Raw genomic sequence first — 20,437 nt, 5'->3', positions numbered from 1 at the left:
ATTGTCCTCAGTAAATATCTCCTCTCTGGGGACAAAGCCCCTGGTTGTTTGCCCCTGGAGAGAAATGAGCTGTTTCATCAACAATAACATTCCCCCTGAGTCATTTCATGCCCGGGAACTAATGTGTTTGCACTTCAAATGTTCTGGCCCACTACTTCAATCTTTTTCTCATTCCCACCTCAATTCTGCCCAATCTGAGGTTATAGGGTTTTTTCAGAGCCAGACAAGACTCAGTTATTCTCCCAATGCAGTGTTGAAGTGTTTTGTTTGTCCCGGAACTTCTCTTTTCTAAATGGTATTGTTAGATAACCTTTTGCCATATTTTTTTGTTCTTTTTAGTTTTTGAAAACAATTGCTAAAATTAATATGCATTGCAATTAAGAAGTCATTTGACATTATTACAAAGCAGCTGTTCTGATCTAGAACTGTTGGAATACTGATAAGCCGATTTCATTTGCATTTGTTTCAGGCTTTCACAACACATTGCATCACGCAGACATCCCAGACATACATTTTTGGGATGTTAAAAAAAGGACTTGTGTTTCATCAGCCTAAAATGTCAGACTCAGATGCTAACCAGACCCGAAGCCATTGATTTCTTAGCTGTATGTGGTGCTGTGCTGCTGGCTGTAGAGGTGTGGGTGTGACACCGGGTGAGACAAGGGGGATGTATCTACTGTAGCCTGCAGTTGGCAGCTGCTCCCCTTATGCACACACAAAACACAAACACACACACACACACTGTTCTCTTCTGTCACAGTAGCCCTGCCTGTCACCATGGTAACATCCTAAAGCTACAGCTGTCTGACTGAAGATTGACTTTAGACAGGAGTAACTTGCTGTGATTCGCACATACACACTTTCAACTGAAATTGGCAATCGGCTGAAAAGATGTTGAGCTTTTAACCTCCCTGGGACACAAGCTCATAAAGCATAATAAAAACCATTGGAACAGCATTCAGTTCCCCTGTACGTCCTGCAATAACACTGATGTCATCAATATGATGGGAGCAATATGACCATGTATTTCACTGAACTGGAATTATTTTCAAAGATGCCTCAGGAAATATCTCAATCTTCTCTTCTCTTCTCTTCTCTTCTCTTCTCTTCTCTTCTCTTCTCTTCTCTTCTCTTCTCTTCTCTTCTCTTCTCTTCTGTCACACTTCTCTCCTGTCCACTTCCATATCCATCATCATTCATAACAAATTGTATACAACTGAACATTCACAGTGAGATATTCTGCTTTAAATTGCTGTTTGAGATCCCTGAGACATGCCTGAGGTACAGTTTTGCTGAATGACATTTTGTGGGAGAAGTCCACAGTATAAACAGGTTTGTATTGATCTTGATGAAGAAAGGGACAGGGGATTGATTTTAATGTGTGACAGCCCGTGCTCCTAATCTGGTAAGCTTGCATTTACAAGGATGCCTCTGGTAAAACAGAAATAAACTAATAAAAATAACCTATTTCTGTTGGCCACACAAATCAATGGGATAGCAATCATGTAAGTGTGTGTGGCAGAGAAATTAAATGTAAGCTCAGAAGAACATTAAATAAATCAATGAGTCATCCTTTATCAAAATGAAACATCTTTGGGTCTGATAACCCACTGTTGAAAATGGGGAACATTGATTGAGTTGATATATTCACCACTGTATCTAGGAGGGTGCAGTGACGCAGACAGAGGGGATATAGAGGATTCAGAACAAATCAAAAAGAGATAATATCCAAATCATCCTTTGGAAGGAGTCTTAACAGTGAAAGGAAATGTCACGCCATGTTTAATCATGGAAGAGCAGCATATGCCCAACTGTGTGTCCTCTGGACAAGCTGTGCACAGTTGTGTGTGTGTGTGTGTGTGTGTGTGTGTGTGTGTGTGTGTGTGTGTGTGTGTGTGTGAGAGAGAGAGAGAGAGAGAGAGAGAGAGAGAGAGAGAGAGGGGGAGAGAGACAGAGAGAGAGTGTGACAGACAGACAGAGGGAGAGAGAGAGAGAGAGATGGATGGAGACTAAGACGAAGACGAGATTTGTTAACAGGACTGTCACCTCACACTTTAAAAATTAATAACTAAACAAGGCATTTCCATTTCCAGCCATATCAATTTCACATTGCCTAAATCACCTCCTACCCAGATAATGTTCCCACATAAAGAGGGTAATTGTCCATAGTCTACTTTGCCTCTCAACTTCTCTTTTTTTACTGTTACAAGAACTGCCATGCTCAGTACAGATTTTCCTCAGCTGCTCTTAAAGTGAAATTTAAGCATCTTGAATAGCAAATGTATGAACCTTAATAAGGCCCCTAGGAGAAAAGGGAAATTTTGTTTTGTTTAGTAATAGTCCTGTACTAAAATGGATGCAAACTGTTATCAATTTTCATGAGAATAAAACTAAATAAATAGTTTTTTATTCCCAGTGAAAGAAAGTAACATTATTTTGACATCTTGGCTTGTAGAAGTAAACTCAGCAATGTTATGTGCAATGTTTTCTTCACTGATGATCATTTGTACTATTACAAATAACCTAAAATGATCTAATCAGCTTGCTTGTTGCAGAGATAGCTTTTCTCAATGGCCATTCACAATACATTACAGTCATGTCTGCATTCTTACTTTTGACAAGAGAGAAGTTGATTTTAAGAATCTATCTGTCTGTTTTAGTCACTTTTCTCATGAATGTGTTTACTAATTTATTTCCTTTTTAGATCTTTTTCTTTTTGGGCCTTTTATAAACTCTGGAAATAGGTAAATGTTATATAAATTATGTTTATGTTTATTCACCATTGTGTATCAGTGCAGACATGACCATACCCCAGTATCTCACCTCTACAAAGGCCAGACCTGCCATGCACAACTTTTTCATGCCTCTCGCACTCAATACACACAGTCAGCTTTGCTCACACTGGTTCACACAATAAGTGTGTCCATGTATTTTGAGATGAAAGTGTGAGTCTACCAGTGAGAGGGACAGACGATTGGGGCACATTAGTTGGCTACAAAAAAATATAATTCAGAAAATTGGATTTTGTATTTACTTTAAATACCTAATTTGACACAATGGAGAAAGGGAGAGCAGGATAATGAATGGATTTCCTGAGAAAATATGCTATCATGTGATTATTTCTCTCTTAAAGTTTTTAACTTTCATTTTGAAAAGGAAAAAAATAAGGGGCTGGCGTCTTTCCCAGCTGCATTAATCATTACTTATTGTGTGTGATGCAGATAGTTTTCTTTTTAACAACAAAGGTTTCTGGTAATGATGTCCTTCTCTGGATTAAATAACTGAGCTTTGACACTTTCCTAAAAAGCTCCATTCAGCATCACAAATTGAATTTGATAATATCATACAAGAGAGGATACTCTCCAAGGTAATTACCTTCCATTTTTGTCCATTTAAAGCACAAAATGTATGTTCATAGATGCGTCAGCACAAATATACCATAAACTCCCTGTCATTAGTTTGAAACTGAGCCAGAGATCGCAGAATTCAGTGCACTAGAGTTGTCCTTTTCATTGTTTAACGCTAATGTTTTGTCAGATATACTGTAGAAGAGACTGAATTGCTTTCACTGAACTCGAAAGAGCAATTAATGAATCACTGACTTATTGACACTGACAAAGCAGATTCCTTTGTGCTCTCATTTATCTATCAGATATGACACATATAACTTTACATTCAGTAGATGAATTTTCTTCTGCCCAATGTTTAATGCAACATTGTCTCTCAATCCAACCTCTAAAACATTAAACACATGCACAGAAACACTGTGATTCAGCCTTTACTAAGTGCTCCGACTGCAGTCATTGTATGATGTTTCATAACATCTCAAATAAAGAACTTCTGTTTAGTCTTTATTCAAATATCCTGTTGTTACTATAGCCAAAACATACTCAGGAGTTCCAACAAACAAGAATATTTCAGTCCCTTTATGTGTCTGTGATATTACAGTAGCAATCTTGAAAATAAATGCTTGTCCTCTCAAATGATAATCAGCATTTTGAGTTGACATGAGGAAAGTGCTTTATTGAGCAAAACATCTGCCAAAGTACAAAGAACAAACTTGAAAAAGGAGAATAACTTTCTACTAACTCTCTACTGTCCTTTATGATAGCCTATAGGTACTGCAACATAATCGCTGAATAACTAGACAAGCAAAGACTTGAGAAGGAAAGGCTTCAGTCTGTCATGTCTTAAACACAGTAGAAGTCCATGTCCTGCAAGAAAGGCAAAACAACAACAAAAGTGAAATATAATAAAATAAAACATTGGTCACCACTTAATACTACAGAAAGTAACTAGACAATGAAAAATTATTAAAGGCAAATATGTATCTCTTTGACAGTTGTTTATATACTCACAGTTGTGGGAATGGTAACCGTGTCTTCTTTGAACTTGTGAGTCTCCTTCACCATGGTCGCAGGGAAGTATCCGATGATGCCCATCTGGTCCACATAACGCTCACTATAAACCTGCCAGTGAAAATAACATTGACTTTCTCATACATTAACATAGACCAGATTATGTATGCCCTCTGTATTTTAACGTGCTCATGAATGCCAATGAAACATTCTGCACAAATCAAATACTTGCTCATTCCAGATACAATTAAATATAAGATTTAACCAAATGTCTTTCTTGATATATTGCATGGGACAGAAAGGCCAGTAAGCTCATATTGGTTTGGTACAGCTGCTGCACATCCCTCTGTGCCATGCAGGGTTGGGCCCATTCATGAATTGAATTGAGAATGCATGGGAAATTCCAATTTAATTCCTGGAATTGGAATTGGAATTGGAATTGCACCCACCTCCAAGGAAACAGCATTGGAATTGAATTTGGAATGAAAGGAAACAGAATTGAATTCCATTAATTTCCATGAAATTCCATTTCTAGGAGAGGTTGTCTTGACTTGCTAAAAATTATAAATCAAACATTATGAGTCGAATAAAGGACAGTTAAACAAATCAAATACATTCAATGAATCATAATGTATGTATTACCATTACATGTTATGCATCAAATACCACCTCAAAGGTACCTTTAACTTTTATAATATTCAATATTGATAATATACTGTATAACACTATGTGTAATCGCAGATATGTGGTAAGAAAAAAACATAGAATTTCACTGAATTTCACTGAGTTCAACTTCCTGACAGTCCAGTTCAATTCCAATTGTTTCCTGTAGGTTTTTCCAATTCCAATTCTTCATCTGATCTTGAGCATGCATTGGTAACTTCCAAATAACTTGGGCAAGTTCAAATGAGTAAGCACATACACTTCCCGACCAGAAGACTCCAGCGCCCTCCTCTGGTATGAGTTTAGAATACACATAGACCATCTGCCCCTTCTTGATGTTGATGAATCTGCAATCAGGAGCTATGAAGTCATCTAAAGCCACAGCCATGGAGAGAGCATCTAATAAAGCACAGAAAACAATTAGAGTCAAGGGAAATATACAGATACATTTACCAATTCCATTTCTCAATATGACCTTCATCCACAATAGTTCTCAGGACTGCAAAAACTGCACACACAACATCATACGTCTCCTTGATGGTCTTCTGACTTACATGAGCACTCTGCATCTGCACAGAACTTGTTGTCTGCTAGTTTATCCATGAGGACAGCACTTGAGGTCTGGTACAGTAGTCCCACACAGAGCAGAATCACCGGTGGAGAATTCATTCTGGCCAAAAGAACAGAAAGATTCAGAGTGTTTTGTGCGTGTAAATGTGCAAGTATGTGAGAGGCTGTAAAAATCCCCACACACTTCTCTCAGCCAGGATAGAATGGGCAGAGCCCCTACATCACAGGCTCTCCGTCCAATCAGTGTAGAGTTTCAGCAATGCCACACTCTGAAACTATTATTTTCCCACAGGGGAGTTGGCTGCATTTTCTCAACTCTCAGTCTCTTTGCCGTGAGAAACAGTCATGGATTATTATGTTAACTGGATGGCTTGAGCTTTCTAAAACAAAATAGCAGCTGAAGTTCACACCTTGAAATACAGCATGTATTTCCTTCAACAGATCTGCACTGATGACAAACTGTACCAGTAAAGTCTTGGGCCTGGACAGCTTCATTTTTATGAAACATGCAACATTCATCAGTTTGCAACAGGCAATGGCATTTGCAATATGTAAATATATATATATATATATATATATATATAGTCTAATGCAGGGATTCCCAAACTCAGTTTGGGCTAGTGTATAAATAAGATGTGTCATATTTTCAAGCGAACACCAGATGGCATTATTGTTTACTAGCTATGGTCTGCCGTCCACAGCCATACCATCCATCCATCCATTTTTCCATACCTGCTTATTCCTAGCAATATAATATGATATCTAATAATGTATGTAGAGATGTAATATTAGTAGAAAGTACACCCACCTGACCCTTGTTTATTATCAACCTTGTTTATTTTGTTGTGGCATAGTTTACCCACATTTTTGGGCTGTCAGAAATCCCTATAACAGAAAGTGAAAACATACTGAACGCAGTAAGAAGCATCAGACTGATGTATGTTGTATGAACATATTGTCTTTTGGGGAGAAGTCATGAATCAATACTTTAATGAATTATAGTTGTTGTTTTTTTGTATTTGTTGTTGGCCTTGTGATACAGATTATGGATGTCACCATTTAGCCATTTTTTTGTTTACTAGTACATCACTGAATATATGAATTCATAAATTAAGAGGTATTCCCAGTTAAGGCCTAACATAACAAATCAATGAGCAAAATATAAGGTACTGCAGTTCTATAAATGAATGTGCCTTAGATCTAAAGGCCTCAGGTCTAAAGGTCTCTTCGGTGTTGGTGGCATCACTGTTGTTGTAAACAAGTTGTTTCTACAGTCTCTGGCAGTGTAAACCGAGGAGGTGTAAACCAATGCAATTATTTCCTTATTCGTCTGATGCAAAAGATCGCAAAACATTGTATGTGTATGCTCGTTGACACTGGATGGCTAGATGGGCGGAGTTTCCGGCTACAGGCCATCTGCTGTTAGTCAGACGAGCAAAAGCACCGTTCACCCGGGCGGTCTTGTTGCTCAAATCACGCACACCCGTTGACATTTAGGGTTCTGACGTAAATTCACTGTAAACTCAAAACGAGCCTCGGACGGTGTTGTTATTGTCCGGTTGGAAGAGGGGGGTTGTTGCTTTGTTTTGTTTTAGGAACTGTAAAGCTACCACCAGCAGGCGAATTGCATTTAAACATAAAAGCCTGCATGTTATAATTTAATATTTTAACGTCATTTTTATCCAGGTAGTGGTAAGCGAGGTCCTAAAGTAGCTGATGGATACGCGGGTATCAGAGCTTTTTGGTTCAGGAACTGGACATTGTTCTGGATCTCAAGGAGTTGGATCTAACCCGGGAAATGGCTTTGGGATAGTTCCTAAAAAAACTTGTGCAAAGAATTACAAAAAAGCAAAGGGTCGATCGTCTCGAAACTTAAAACCAAGCAATAACCCCCCATATCTACCTCCAGAGGTAAGGTTGAAATAGCCCACATAGCTGCCGCTAGCCCGGGGAAGCTTGCTCAAGCTAGCATTATTTATTATTCAGACTATTAACTAAATGTGTGTGTGTGTGTGTGTGTGTGTGTTGGGATGCATGGGTCGTGTAGTAATCTAGCATTATCTGTTGCATTTCCTGTCCTGTCCTCAGCATTACCCTAACCTTAACAAATGTCCGCGAAGTTAATTTGCATCCAGTGACACGTAGTCGGTAGTAGAATGAAATGAATGAGAATTTCTTACTCAGCTAACGTTAGCTATTTAGCCTCTGTAGTTACAATCATAGCTGTGAGTTAATGTGTTTTTATTTTAATACAGAAGCAAATTAAAATCTACAAGTGCAATATTGCCGCTTGCTATCGTCATTTGTTGACGAAGTCGGCTAGTAGAGGAGGAACAGCTGTGTTTGTAAATATCGTCAGGGGGAGGGAGTGCGCTTGGTCTACTCATAGCTAGCTAACGATACTATTACAATGTCCTTGAAGTACACTGAAGTACGGGGCTGTAGATTGCTTAACTACACAGTAATCAATGGCACCTGTGCAGTATTATATATTTAAAGTTACTCAGTGATTAACTTAATCGTATTTTCCCTCAGAAATTTGAGTTGAGCTAGAGACCTAAAGCTCAATTTAAGATTTAGGTCAAATCAGCTGCATTGTTGTGTATGGATTACAGATTGTTTTTGGTTAGCATTATCTCTAGTAACAATAAAGGATATTACAGCTAACTCTGGTAACTCTTGCCCCTGGGACATGTCTGAACATGCACGGCTCCAATTGTTGTTTCAGCTGATCTGTACCAGCATGTAAGCAGACCCACTGCCCTACATAGTGTACTGTAGTAATGATCATAGTTGTTGGTATGAATGGGAGACTTTTCCCTATTTGAGAATATTGACTTTTACACTTCTACATTAATGTCCTTTGTCTGGTAAATAACCATACATAAAGACTAGCTAAGCTATCGGTCGTTTTGAACAGCTCTCAGTAACTATTCACACACTAGTGCACTGACCGCTCATTCGGTCAGATTGCTTTTCTTTGTGTCTTTTAACAAATCAATGGCCTATTGTCTCACTTCTCTACAGTCTGACAGCTGTTGTTCTCTCTTTCTCTCTCTCTCTCTCTCTCTCTGTCAGGCTGAAGAGGGCAATATAGAGTACAAGGTAAGCAAAAGTGCTGTTACAGTAGGTGTGTGAGATCCACATCAGTTAAAAACAATTCAGTCCACTTACATTGAACCTTTGTTTTTTTTTATTTGTATTTGTTAGGGTGCCTGATATGTGGGATTGAGGGGAGCGGGGTTTAATGGTGGGTGGGATTGCTACAAAAATGGCAAAAAATTATTTTGTGAAATTATCTCTGTATATCTACTTTAAAATTCAAAGATATTTTTTTCCCCCTATTCAACGCCTGTTTTTTCCAATGCTATATTATACTGCGCTCTCATCTCATTGTAAACCCAAACATTGTCATTTGTTAGTCTGTTGAAGTAGAGCTACAACGATTAATCGATTAATCAATTAGTTGTCAACTATTAAATTAATCGCCAACTATTTTGATAATCAATTAATCAGTTTGAGTAATTAAGAAGATTTTTAAGAAAAATAAGTCAAAATTCTCTGATTACAGCTTCTTCAATGTGAATATTTTCTGGTTTCTTTACTCCTCTATGACAGTAAACTGAATATCTTTGGGTTGTGGACAAAACAAGACATTTGAGGACGTCATCTTGGGCTTTGGGAAACACTGATCGACATTTTTCACCATTTTCTGACATTTTATAGACCAAACAACTAATCGATTAATCGAGAAAATAGTCGTTAGTTGCAGCCCTATGTTGAAGCTACCTTGCTAACAGTACTATTTAATTCAGAGGTGTAGGTCAATCATCATTACAATTAGCTGTCAGCAGTATGTAAGTTGCACGTTGCAAGTGATCCACCCTGGAAAACCAACACCACAGTGGATTAGCAAGAGCATTTTTAGGATGATATGGACAGCTGCTTTTCCCACCACATAAACAAGAGGCTCGTCTTTCTAGCCTACAGTACTCCTTTCTAATATTATTAAGTTAATATATTAGGATGTTATTCACTGACTAGACCCCATTTAAATGGACGGCTACCCATAGACTAGGTTAGAGTGCAGCACTGATTTCTGAGGTCTTTCCCCCCCTTGTCTAGTTGAAGCTGGTGAATCCCACGCAATACCGCTTTGAGCATCTGGCTACACAAATGAAATGGCGGCTGCAGGAGGGCCGAGGCGAAGCTGTCTATCAGATTGGTGTTGAGGACAATGGCATGCTGGTGGGACTGTCCGAGGAAGACATGAGAGCATCGCTGAAGACCCTCCATAGGATGGCAGAGAAGTAAGGCCAGAAAGTATCATCACTGTCTGACATTGAGCCATTTCAGTGCTTCCTTTGTTTGGTATTGAACAACATTTTGCCATGAAAAAACTATTTGAGTCAATCTCAAATCTGCATAGGTCCGCTCTGAGTGATAGGTAATCATTTTGTGATTACACAAATCAAATACCATACTTTATTGTTTTTTTTATTGGTCATATGAATACAGGAATAGATGCTACATGATTTTGAATGGTGTATTTATTAACCATTCTCTCAGAGTTGGAGCTGACATCACTGTTCTCAGAGAGCGAGAGGTGGAGTATGACTCTGACGTCCCTCGTAAGATTGCTGAGGTCCTCATTCGCAAGGTGCCAGACGACCAGCAGGTAAGTAGAGCCACTGTGGCGCCATGTTGCTTTTAGGCTGTGGCTATTGTTTTGTTTTGCTGATTCATTCGTTTTTAAAACTGTCTGACTGTTTTAACCCCTTTTTGTCTATGTGTATTTCCCCTCAGTTCTTGGACCTTCGGGTTGCCGTACTGGGTAACGTGGACTCGGGCAAATCCACACTGCTGGGTGTTTTGACGCAGGGCGAGCTAGACAATGGACGGGGGAGAGCGAGGCTCAACCTCTTCAGACATCTCCATGAGATCCAGACCGGACGCACCTCAAGCATAAGCTTTGAGATCCTCGGCTTCAATAGTAAAGGAGAGGTGAGATAAGATAGAGCACCAGAGAACAAATAGTGTGTGCCCTAGACGTATACTCTTACAGCATTTGTCATAAATAGCAGCACAACAAGTTAAATGTATTATGTCATGGTAATTACTGGATTGACTTACTAGGGTCTTCAATCAGATCAGGCAAGAAAACGGTTCTGGTGATAGTGATAGATTTGAAGAGGAGAGAATGAGTCTCATTCAATGTAATATTAATGTAACAATGTATTATCCATCACACCGCTGCATCTGCAATTCATTTTAATGTCTAAACCTAGACTTCCAAATTAATAACAATTGTCCCTTAGCCCATTTTGCAACATCAGACATCAGTGTTTATTTATCTTTTCCCAGGTTGTGAATTACAGCGAGTCTCGGACAGCAGAGGAGATTTGTGAGAGTGCCTCTAAAATGATCACATTCATTGATCTGGCGGGCCACCACAAGTACCTGAAGACCACTATCTTTGGCCTCACCAGCTATTGCCCTGATTTCGCTATGCTGGTCGTCAGCGCAAATACTGGCATTGGTGAGTAACAGCTCTAATAATTTTTTAAGACCTCTATCTGTATTTCGCAGGATAAATAAACAGTACCATCTTAAAGAGGAATGCCGCCAATTTTCAGTAGTAAAATATGAGACAATTTGCTGCTAATGTGACCTGACACAGATGAGCCTGACAATTCTGGCTCTAGAACTGATTGGAACTTTTTGTCTATGCTCACAGTACTCTCCGTAGGGTAGAGAAAGACATATTTTACTGTTGAAAATGGATGGCATTCCCCTTTAAGTCAGCCAAAAAGTATTTTTATCTCTGCGTGCACTTTATCTGGTCACTCGACTATTCAACAGATAAGCCAGGTTGAAGGTGAGTCTGTCACTGGGACACAGGCTGGTAAAAGACGGAATAGCACGGCACACTTGTCGAGGCAGTCTGACACACTGTTACCTATGTTTGTGTACACCACACCTCCACCCTGCAGTAGATGTAACTTAGCGCTTTACAAACATGTGATATCTGAGCTTATGTAACAGACCACCCTCCCTACCATAACTGCCCTACCCCTCCCCCTCCCCTCTGCCCGCCACTACTAGTCCCAGAATATCTCAAATACCTTCCATTCATGTCTGACCCTGACCCACCAGTAGCTCTGTGTTTGGTCCCATGGAGATTTGGTGAACCTGAGACCTGCAGCTGGGTCAGTGAGCTAAGACTGAGTAAGTCGATGCTGCTGACTTTGCAGAAAGTAGACAGCACTTAACAGCCACCACAGAAATTTTGACCAAATTCTTACAGGGTTTTGCCTTCTGCTTATTGATATTACTTTTTTGCAGTTCCTTGGATTAGTAGGTGTTGTCTTAGTGCAATGTGGGTTTCACCAGCCCTGACTTCAGCCAGTGAGAATGAGAGCAGGAGCCCGTATAAGACTCCTTGGACATAGTTGAAATATGAGCTGCGAAAACTGGTGGGACAGGCTAGACAGATCTCTTTGCTTGTATGTATATTAGCCTTACTTGTTGTTAAGCTGTCAATGTATGTCGCAATAGCGCCCTATTTGGTTTACTAGGACCAAATGGTCGGTTGCTAGGAATTGGCAAAAAGGTTTCTGTCAGAAGTGGGATTCGAACCCACGCCTCCAGGGGAGACTGCGACCTGAACGCAGCGCCTTAGACCGCTCGGCCATCCTGACTTATCTGTGCTGTGAAAATAACTCTGCCAGATGACTGGGAGGGAGGGAGGGAGGGGGGGGGGTAGGTGGGTGGCGCAGCAAGCAGGCCCAGATAAAAACCCTCTGTGTAGTAACTTGTGATCCTCCTCTGTGTATATAAAGGAATCTCTGTTTTCGCTGTCTCTTTTGAAGCATTAGCCATGAATGATATAGCAAGGGCAAGCACTCTGAAGTTTTTTTTTTTTCTTGTTTTAGGAAGTGTGGAGGGGGCGTGTAGTCTAAACCTGAGCCTTGGAGACAACACTCTTTAGTTAGCACTACAACTCACAGCTCTCTGGCCTTTTTAGATATTTGGGATACCTATATTCAGCTACTGTTAATGTATGGCTGACAGTTTTTGGGTTTGTGATGAGGTCAGGTGCCTATATTGTGTTTCATTGATCTTGCAAATTCAAACCCACACCTCCATTCTTACATTTTATATCATGAACTTAACTTGGAAAAGAGCAGTCCTGCACTTGGGAAGAGTTGATAGGACAAGAAACTTGCCCATGTTTAGTTCACTAAACCTCACTCTGCACACTATTCCACACACTGCTGAGTTTTTATGTACAAAATATTGGTAGACGTTTCACCAAGGGGGATTTTTCTTCACAGCGAAAAGCAGTACAAAAATAACAACAGGAAAAGAAAAACGGTCCAAACGTTATTGCGCTTTACCTCAGTGGTTCTCAACCAAGCTTCAAAGAGAGTCAAGAGTATGCAGGCTTTCATTCCAACCAAACACTGCAGCAGATGATTTGACTGATCAGTTCCCCCTCTGTGGTTTAAGTTATGCTAATCCGTGAACTCAGCATCTGTTGTAGCAGGTGTAGCTCTGTCATATATATCCACTACATAACTTCACTTTCACTTTCAGGAACATTTCACCACATAATCAAATAAATACACAACCAGAAGGGGAAGTAAGCCAGTATCGTCTGGTACAGCTTATCACTAAAGAAATTAGAGTCGGTAGGTAATGATGAAAGAAACTCCCGATGCCTTAAAGTAAATAGGCAGTGTTTTCTTTATATTCCTTCAGCAGTGATATGCCACCACAGCAGGAAAATTACCACCACCGCTGGAGAAATTAAAAATTAAAATAATTTCTCTAAAGGAAAAATAAATAGTCCTAGTGTTTAGAATGAATGTTTTTTTATCATGATAAGTATACAAGGAAATTCATTTCTTAGCACTCCAGCCTGGTGGGGATCAGAATGGGCACAGATGTGGAATCAAAACAAAACGGATTCCCTAAAAAAAAACTGCAGAGGAAACACTTAAATAGGCTTCAAAGGGGAATACCACTCATTTTTCAGGGTTCACGGTATGTTATTTATGCACCAAGGACAATTTGTCAACATGAACAGTTCTCTCCCAAACTAGAAATCAGAGTATAAAGTCTAGTCTCATACCCATATACAGTCTGCAGCATATTTAATTTAATTTAGCATATTTTATATTTGGTGTTGTTTTTTTGGGGGTTTTTTTTAGCTTGAATTTTTATACTAGTACTGCATGTGCTTTTGTGTTTGGGGGGTGCGTTCTAAAATAGGACATGCTGAGGGAAAATGGGTCAAGAATGAGGAGCATCTTCTAGCTACATAACACACAGACAGGAGACACGGTGCCTGCAACCCAAGAGCTACGGCTTTAATTATGAAACAGAGAAATTGATCTGTGTAATGCATAGGGCAAGTCTGGGGCTGTATCTGTGACGAGCCAAAAAGCCAAAGGGCGGGTAACCATCTTGTATCATTCTATGATGCTATAACAACATTTATGGCACAGATAGGATGAGGATATTTCCCATAGACCTCTACCTGGAACGCACGTAGCACAACACACACACCGACTGACCTGAGTGAAAGGTCTCCGCCTATGTTTATGTCTCCCAGCTGGCAAAGCAATCTGCTGCTCAGCTGATGAGAGGTGAATGTATTTTGGGTCTCTGTCAGCCTGTAAATGAGTGTTATGGGTCAGTGTCCCTGAACTCTTTGGTGATCTAGGCCTACTTGAGGCCTATTTCCGGACCGAGACATAACCTACCTATCTGTTTCCCTCACGTGCCGCCAACTTTGTTTACAAGGCAACATGACCCACCTTGCAAGCCTGCACCTTTGAGGACACTGCTGCTGTGGCCTCTGCGTTCCCTGTGAGAAGCCACTGGGCATCATGCACAAGCTAGGCATTAGTGACATACTTGGATGGTTTGGATATGGCTGAATTTGTTCCTACAGTGCTAGCCTCTCTGGTGACATAATCATACGTCATGGATCATTTTACCTGGTCTTATCAGTTTGTGTACATGGTCTCCTGACCCCCAGACTCCACTGAGTTTAACCGTCTAGATAAGCAATGTTATCTTCTGTCACTACAGCCCTTTTCCTTGCTGCATGGATATAAAGTTCTTTATACCCTCAACAGAGGTGTTTGCTATTCAGTGAGTGCAGAGCCATTGTGTTAGTCCTCAGTCAGTACAACAGGGTTATCTCTCCATACCCAATGACGTATTTAATATGTTAATGATCCTATAAAACGCAATCAGTCAGAACCGCTTTCATTTGCCAAGTGCAATGGGTGCATAAGGAATTTGACCCAGTTAATTGGTGCAGACGGATTGCAAGAAAATGCAGCAGGGTGACCTAGTGCCTAGAGAGAATGTCCCTGAACTGAAGTGTCTTTAAGCTAGATACTGAATCCCTACCTGCTTATTTATTGTAAATCGTTCTGGATAGGAGTGTCATGCTAACTGCCTGAAAGAAACATTGTTTGTGAGTGCGTCCATGTGAGAGTATGTTTGGGGATGTGAGGTGGTGTGGGTAAGGTCGATTCCATGTAATGAAATGGACATTGTCACCTATCTCCTACTCTGCCTAACTTAATCCCCATCCCATCTCATTTCTTATTCTGTTCCAGCTGGTACGACACGGGAGCACTTGGGGCTTGCCATGGCCCTGAAGGTGCCCATATTCATCGTGGTCAGTAAGGTGGACCTGTGCACTCGGGCCACGGTGGACCGCACGGTGCGGCAGCTGGAGCGCGTCCTGAAGCAGCCGGGCTGCAACAAGGTGCCTCTGGTCGTAGACAGCACAGACGACGCCGTCACGGCAGCACAGCAGTTTGCCCAGTCGCCCAAGTATGAAACATATGCTGCTTTGTAGTCATGTATCACAGCAACCTTTATAAAAGTATATCAGCCTGCTGATTTTATACATATTGGCGTATGTGTTCTCCCTGTAATGTGGAACACCTTTAATATGTGACAAAACTGAAGTGGTGTTTCTGTGTGGTGACAGTGATATTTCTGTATATCCCGCTCACATGACTGCGTTCTCCTTGGCAGCATCACGCCTATCTTCACCTTGTCCAGTGTGTCTGGAGAGAGCCTGGACTTGCTCAAGGTCTTCTTCAACATCATCCCTCCCCTCAGCAACAGCAAGGAGCAGGAGGAGCTTATGCAACAGCTGACCGAGTTTCAGGTGGGTCTGAGACACAAGTACTGTACATGTACGCACGGAAGCAGTCAGCCGGCACCCAGGGGTACAGGCTTTTGACAACGTGATTGATAGCAGTGTACATCCTTTTACAGGTGGATGAGATCTACACAGTGCCCGAGGTGGGGACCGTGGTGGGAGGTACTCTATACAGGTCAGTGTGGTGAAATGCTTATCTCTTGTTCTTCTTTCCAACTTGCATTTTCTGGGGTAATACGGGCCGTAACCTCATATTCTCTCTGGCTGTACAGTGGTATTTGCCGTGAGGGAGAGCAGCTGGTGGTAGGGCCTACGGACTCGGGCCAGTTCCACAAGCTGACCGTCGGCAGCATCCAGAGGAACCGCTCGGCGTGCAGGGTGCTCAGGGCCGGTCAGGCTGCCACACTCGCACTGGGAGACTTCGACCGGTCACTACTACGCAAGGTCAGACACTTCATGTTTGTGTTTGTTTTCAAGACAACACAGTGTTCCCCTGTCTCAATAAAATGTCAGCAAGAGTGTGTGTTTTAGGGCTTAAAGAAGTAATCTGCAACATTTTCACATAAATAAATGTCAAATAAATAAGTTGCTACTCTCTATCACTGATTCACATAACACAACAGTGATTCAACCTATACCCAATTCATGAAATCTTTTGCTGTTCTGAACTCCCGGAGTCGGGTCGGTCTTTCCTGGGAAAAATCCTCTGCCACACAGGAAGTGTTGTGTTTTGCATTTCTGGCAGCAGTAATAGCAGTTTGTTTGAAATAAATAACTGGATAGTAGTTAGCATGACCAGCGATAGCCACCATGGCTGAACAGACACAGAAAAGACCGATACCTACAGATGAACTTTTCATTAACAGAAAATCCAAGGAAAAAGACATCACAGTACTGCAATGACCACAAGATGAAGATGATGCCAAATGGTTAACCTGACAATTATTTAATGGGTTCATCTAAACGACTACCATGAAACAAACTTTTGCAATTGAGTGTCAAAGTACTAATATCACAATTTATGTGGAATAGGTCATTACTTGCCCACACTCACTCTGAAAGCGTGAGTGAGAGTAGGTAGCTAGTGAATGTTTCTGCCTGTCTTATGGTCTTGTAAATTTACATATGTTTGCTATGGTACTTATTTGCATGGTAGCATATCATTCTGTTAAACCCTGAATTTGGCCTCTGTATGAATGCTCACCCTGGATTATGGCACAAGGGATAGCAACATCACTCCCTGTGTATTGATAAATGCTTATAACCAAACTAGATTTCAGCATGTTACATACTGAACCTTAAAGTATATGCGTACAATGTCAATGTGTTTTCCTCTTTCAGGGCATGGTGATGGTGAGCCCAGAGATGGACCCTACCATCTGCTGGCTGTTTGAGGCTGAGATTGTGCTGCTGTTCCATGCCAAGACCTTCCACAAGGGCTTCCAGGTTACTGTGCATGTTGGCAACGTGAGACAGACCGCCACTGTGGTGGCTGTGCACGGCAAGGTTAGTTCCTCCACAATCATTCCTGTCTGGGGAAGTTGTCCTCTACTTCTTCTAAGTTCTTAATGCAAACCCAATGCAAATGCTGTCCAACCTGTGATTGAGAGCAGGTTGGATTTCCATTCACTTGCAGATCGGTGTCTCTGGTTCTCTTGCAAATTATCTTATTCTTCATGCCTTCTCTTTTCTTCCTAGTCACACATCCATCTGTCTTTTTACCACAGGAGGAGCTGAGAACAGGAGAGAAGGCGGTGGTTCGCTTCAAGTTCATCAAGCACCCAGAATACCTGAAGGTGGGGGCCAAGCTGCTTTTCAGAGAGGGCGTGACCAAAGGCATCGGTCATGTCACGAAGTTGCAGCCTGTTGCCCAGTACCAGCCATCCCACAGTGAGGATGAGGAGGCCTAGAGCCCAGAAAAGGTTTGGGGTCCAGGAGAACCACAACAGAACACACCGTCCCTTTCAAAACCAGCTTCTTTAGGGAAGTCTTTCTCCTCGTCATAAATAACATCCTGCTTTCTCCAAAGGCCGCTCTGTCCTGATCTCTGCACAGAAAATCCTTTTCACAGGTTTTCGTTTTTGTTTTCTCACACTTTATCTCATCGTATAGCTTTTCCAAAGCCTTGTTGTCACCAAGCTCCTGTCATTCTCTCTCTTGAGCCTTTTAAAGAACTGCTGGCATTTTAGTCTGCTTTCTGGTGCTGAGCTTTTTAGGTTGTTGCTTTTCATGACACTGATAAGAGGAAACCCCTCAGCCACCTCTTGAACTTGGTCACTAAGCACATCTACCAAAGTGAAATAGTGTCAAGAACACTATTACAATGCGCACAGAGATCAATGAATGGCAACAAGTCTATAAAAGCAGTCATCAAGAACCATACTGCTGACTCACACCCACGGCGAAGTGCTGCTTGCACAGTTTACACACACTTGCACTCCTAAAACACACTTGGAAAAGATGCACGCATAGAGCCGCTCGCACTGAAATATAGTGTTGATATACGTTTGTCAGGCAATTGTTTACAAACTCAGCAGTTACCAGTATGTGAGATGTTTGGACATCAAGGTATAACCTCCATCATCATTGTCATTCTCATCACCCCACAGCATCTTTGTCTGTTACCAGCATAGTGCCTGACTGAAAAGGACAAGCCTTTATATTATAATCAGATTATCATTGTGATTGAATACTCCTGAAGCATATTTTTGTTTTTTTAAACTCTGCTATTTCATCATGTGAGATGATGACAGAAAGAATGGGGAAACATTTATGGTTCTCACAGCTTGTCAGTCTTTTCAGAAGCGACGTGACCAAGGTCATCTTGCTCTACTGCTGAGCTATACTGCTGACAAGGGCACTTTATGAAGGTGAAGGAGAGCAGCGTAAGGTATGCACAGTTAGAACTTGACCTTGTTTTTGTGTGTCAACCTGCCAAGATAACTCACATTGGCATTCACCTTGGCATTCATTTTTTTTGGAGAATTATGTTTATAATCACAAGTAATGCCTCAGGATGGTGCAGTGAGACAGTTAATAGTCTTATTGCCTGTCTTTAAAGTGCTTTAGTTACTCAGGTCAGTGTAGATCTTCTATTAGACAGCATTCCACTCTCGCAGAATTACTCCAGAGGAGGTTTCTGTTGTAAACTTGGGGAGTTTTGAGGAAAAAAGACAAGGATGTTTTTCCCAAAGAGATGTGTTTGATTATGCATTATGTATGTGAAGCTGCCTCTCGGTGCAGCGATGTTAAAACTTCCCTGTTTAAAGCAATCGTGTGTGAGGTACTTAATGTCGTCTCGTCACTTAAGTTACTGATGTCACTAATTATGAAGGGGTTTAACACAGTGCCTAATGGAACTACCATTCGAGTAACCTTCCATCACACCCCGAAGTTTTACAACTTAGTAAAGAAAACCTACTTAAGTTGGTGCTACTCCTTGATATAGCTTTTGATATCTAGAAGATGACTTAGGGAAAAAAATGTTAATTACTACACTTTGTTCAAGGCTGTTGTTGGCCTTATCAATGTCTTATATTATTGCATGTTGATTTATGCAGAGAGATTGGTGTCTCACTGACATCTGTGATAGAGAAGACAACTGAAATGTGCCCTGTTTTGTTGCACCTGTTATCGTTATGCACGGTTTGTGTGCACTCAAAGAGGGGAGAAAAAAAAGAATGTATTTCAACCAAAATATTTTATAGTCTTTATGAAAAAAAGAGCATATCAGATGTTTAAACTTGATTTGATGCATCTGAGGAGTCTTTTATTTTATAGATTTGTAGTGGTTTAAAATTTAACAAATTCTTTCGAACACATTTTTCAGACTGTTTTAGTCCTTTTAATGACACCAACACTTTCACTTTTTTGCAACCACAAATGCAAGGACTGTTTTTCCTTTTAACTGTGTGAAAAGTGTAATATTTTGATCATTGTTTGGGTGAAGTACGATATATATTTATGTACAGATCCAGTTTGTATATCATGGTGTACATAAATAAAAGTTTTATTATCTACCATGGCTGTTGCAATTGATTGTTTAATTTTGATATCACTTTGACTAAATTTGATTTCTTTTTTTGCTGTAACTGTGTCATCAGCCACTGACTGGGTGTCTACTGGTTCCCATGGCACAAAGCATGACTCAGTACAATAAACTGAGTTGTACAAGGCTTCCCCTTCTTTTTTATTATCCTGCTAGGCTACAGATCCTCCTAATCTGCTCCCTGGCTGATGCAAGACACAAGAAACAGCTTCACTCATTCGGCTGTACAAAAACACTCATGCATTGCACCACACTAGAAACAACAATGTAGAAACAATGTAGCCTAAAGAAAAGTATGTGACTCACCCCTAAATGGTGCAATTGCTCTCTTGCTATAGGCAAGCATGTTCTGTGGCCATCCATTAGTCATGAAGCTATATATGCATCAGGCTTATAATGCCTTTGTAGTCAAGACTTGTGTAATTCTGGTGTGAATAAACATTTCCCTTCACCTGCAACACCTTGTTATATAGTTACAAAGACAGTGTGAGGCCTGGTGTTGTAATTAGCCTTTCTGATAGAATTTTAAACTTTTCATATACATATTATGGGAAATTTAGTAATACATCCACCAAGTGAAAGAGGCAGTAGCCCTGGTTT

The 20,437-nt window shown here is 40.7% G+C and overlaps 2 protein-coding genes and 1 non-coding gene across 3 annotated transcripts; 1 reads left to right on the top strand and 2 right to left on the bottom strand.

Annotated features, from left to right (window-relative positions):
- Window positions 1-3,995: 3,995 nt before the first annotated feature.
- LOC139659003 (otoraplin-like) lies at window positions 3,996-5,794 on the bottom strand. Its single transcript, XM_071537204.1, has 4 exons — window positions 5,576-5,794; window positions 5,281-5,420; window positions 4,359-4,469; window positions 3,996-4,214 (listed from the first exon to the last, which is right to left on the bottom strand). Exons 1-4 carry the CDS (start codon window positions 5,688-5,690, stop codon window positions 4,191-4,193), a joined length of 390 nt encoding a protein of 129 aa, XP_071393305.1. The 5' UTR covers window positions 5,691-5,794; the 3' UTR covers window positions 3,996-4,190.
- A 1,332-nt stretch (window positions 5,795-7,126) lies between these two features.
- LOC139659000 (GTP-binding protein 2-like) lies at window positions 7,127-19,675 on the top strand. The gene is made up of 12 exons (XM_071537200.1): window positions 7,127-7,502; window positions 8,670-8,696; window positions 9,717-9,901; window positions 10,161-10,269; window positions 10,398-10,595; window positions 10,956-11,130; window positions 15,233-15,452; window positions 15,660-15,795; window positions 15,906-15,964; window positions 16,062-16,233; window positions 17,131-17,295; window positions 17,517-19,675. Exons 1-12 carry the CDS (start codon window positions 7,308-7,310, stop codon window positions 17,697-17,699), a joined length of 1,824 nt encoding a protein of 607 aa, XP_071393301.1. The 5' UTR covers window positions 7,127-7,307; the 3' UTR covers window positions 17,700-19,675.
- trnal-cag (transfer RNA leucine (anticodon CAG)) lies at window positions 12,210-12,292 on the bottom strand. Its single transcript has one exon. It is a non-coding gene; the product is annotated as a tRNA-Leu (tRNA).
- Window positions 19,676-20,437: the final 762 nt, after the last annotated feature.

Source organism: Centroberyx affinis, unplaced genomic scaffold (genome assembly GCF_046629955.1).
Source record: "Centroberyx affinis isolate AG114_WGS23_722 - 3 ecotype Tasmania unplaced genomic scaffold, CSIRO-AGI_Caff_v1 ptg002993l_1, whole genome shotgun sequence".
Lineage (NCBI taxonomy): Eukaryota > Metazoa > Chordata > Actinopteri > Beryciformes > Berycidae > Centroberyx > Centroberyx affinis.
The sequence above is the reverse complement of the archived record's forward strand: the minus strand, read 5'-3'. Positions and strand labels throughout refer to the sequence as shown.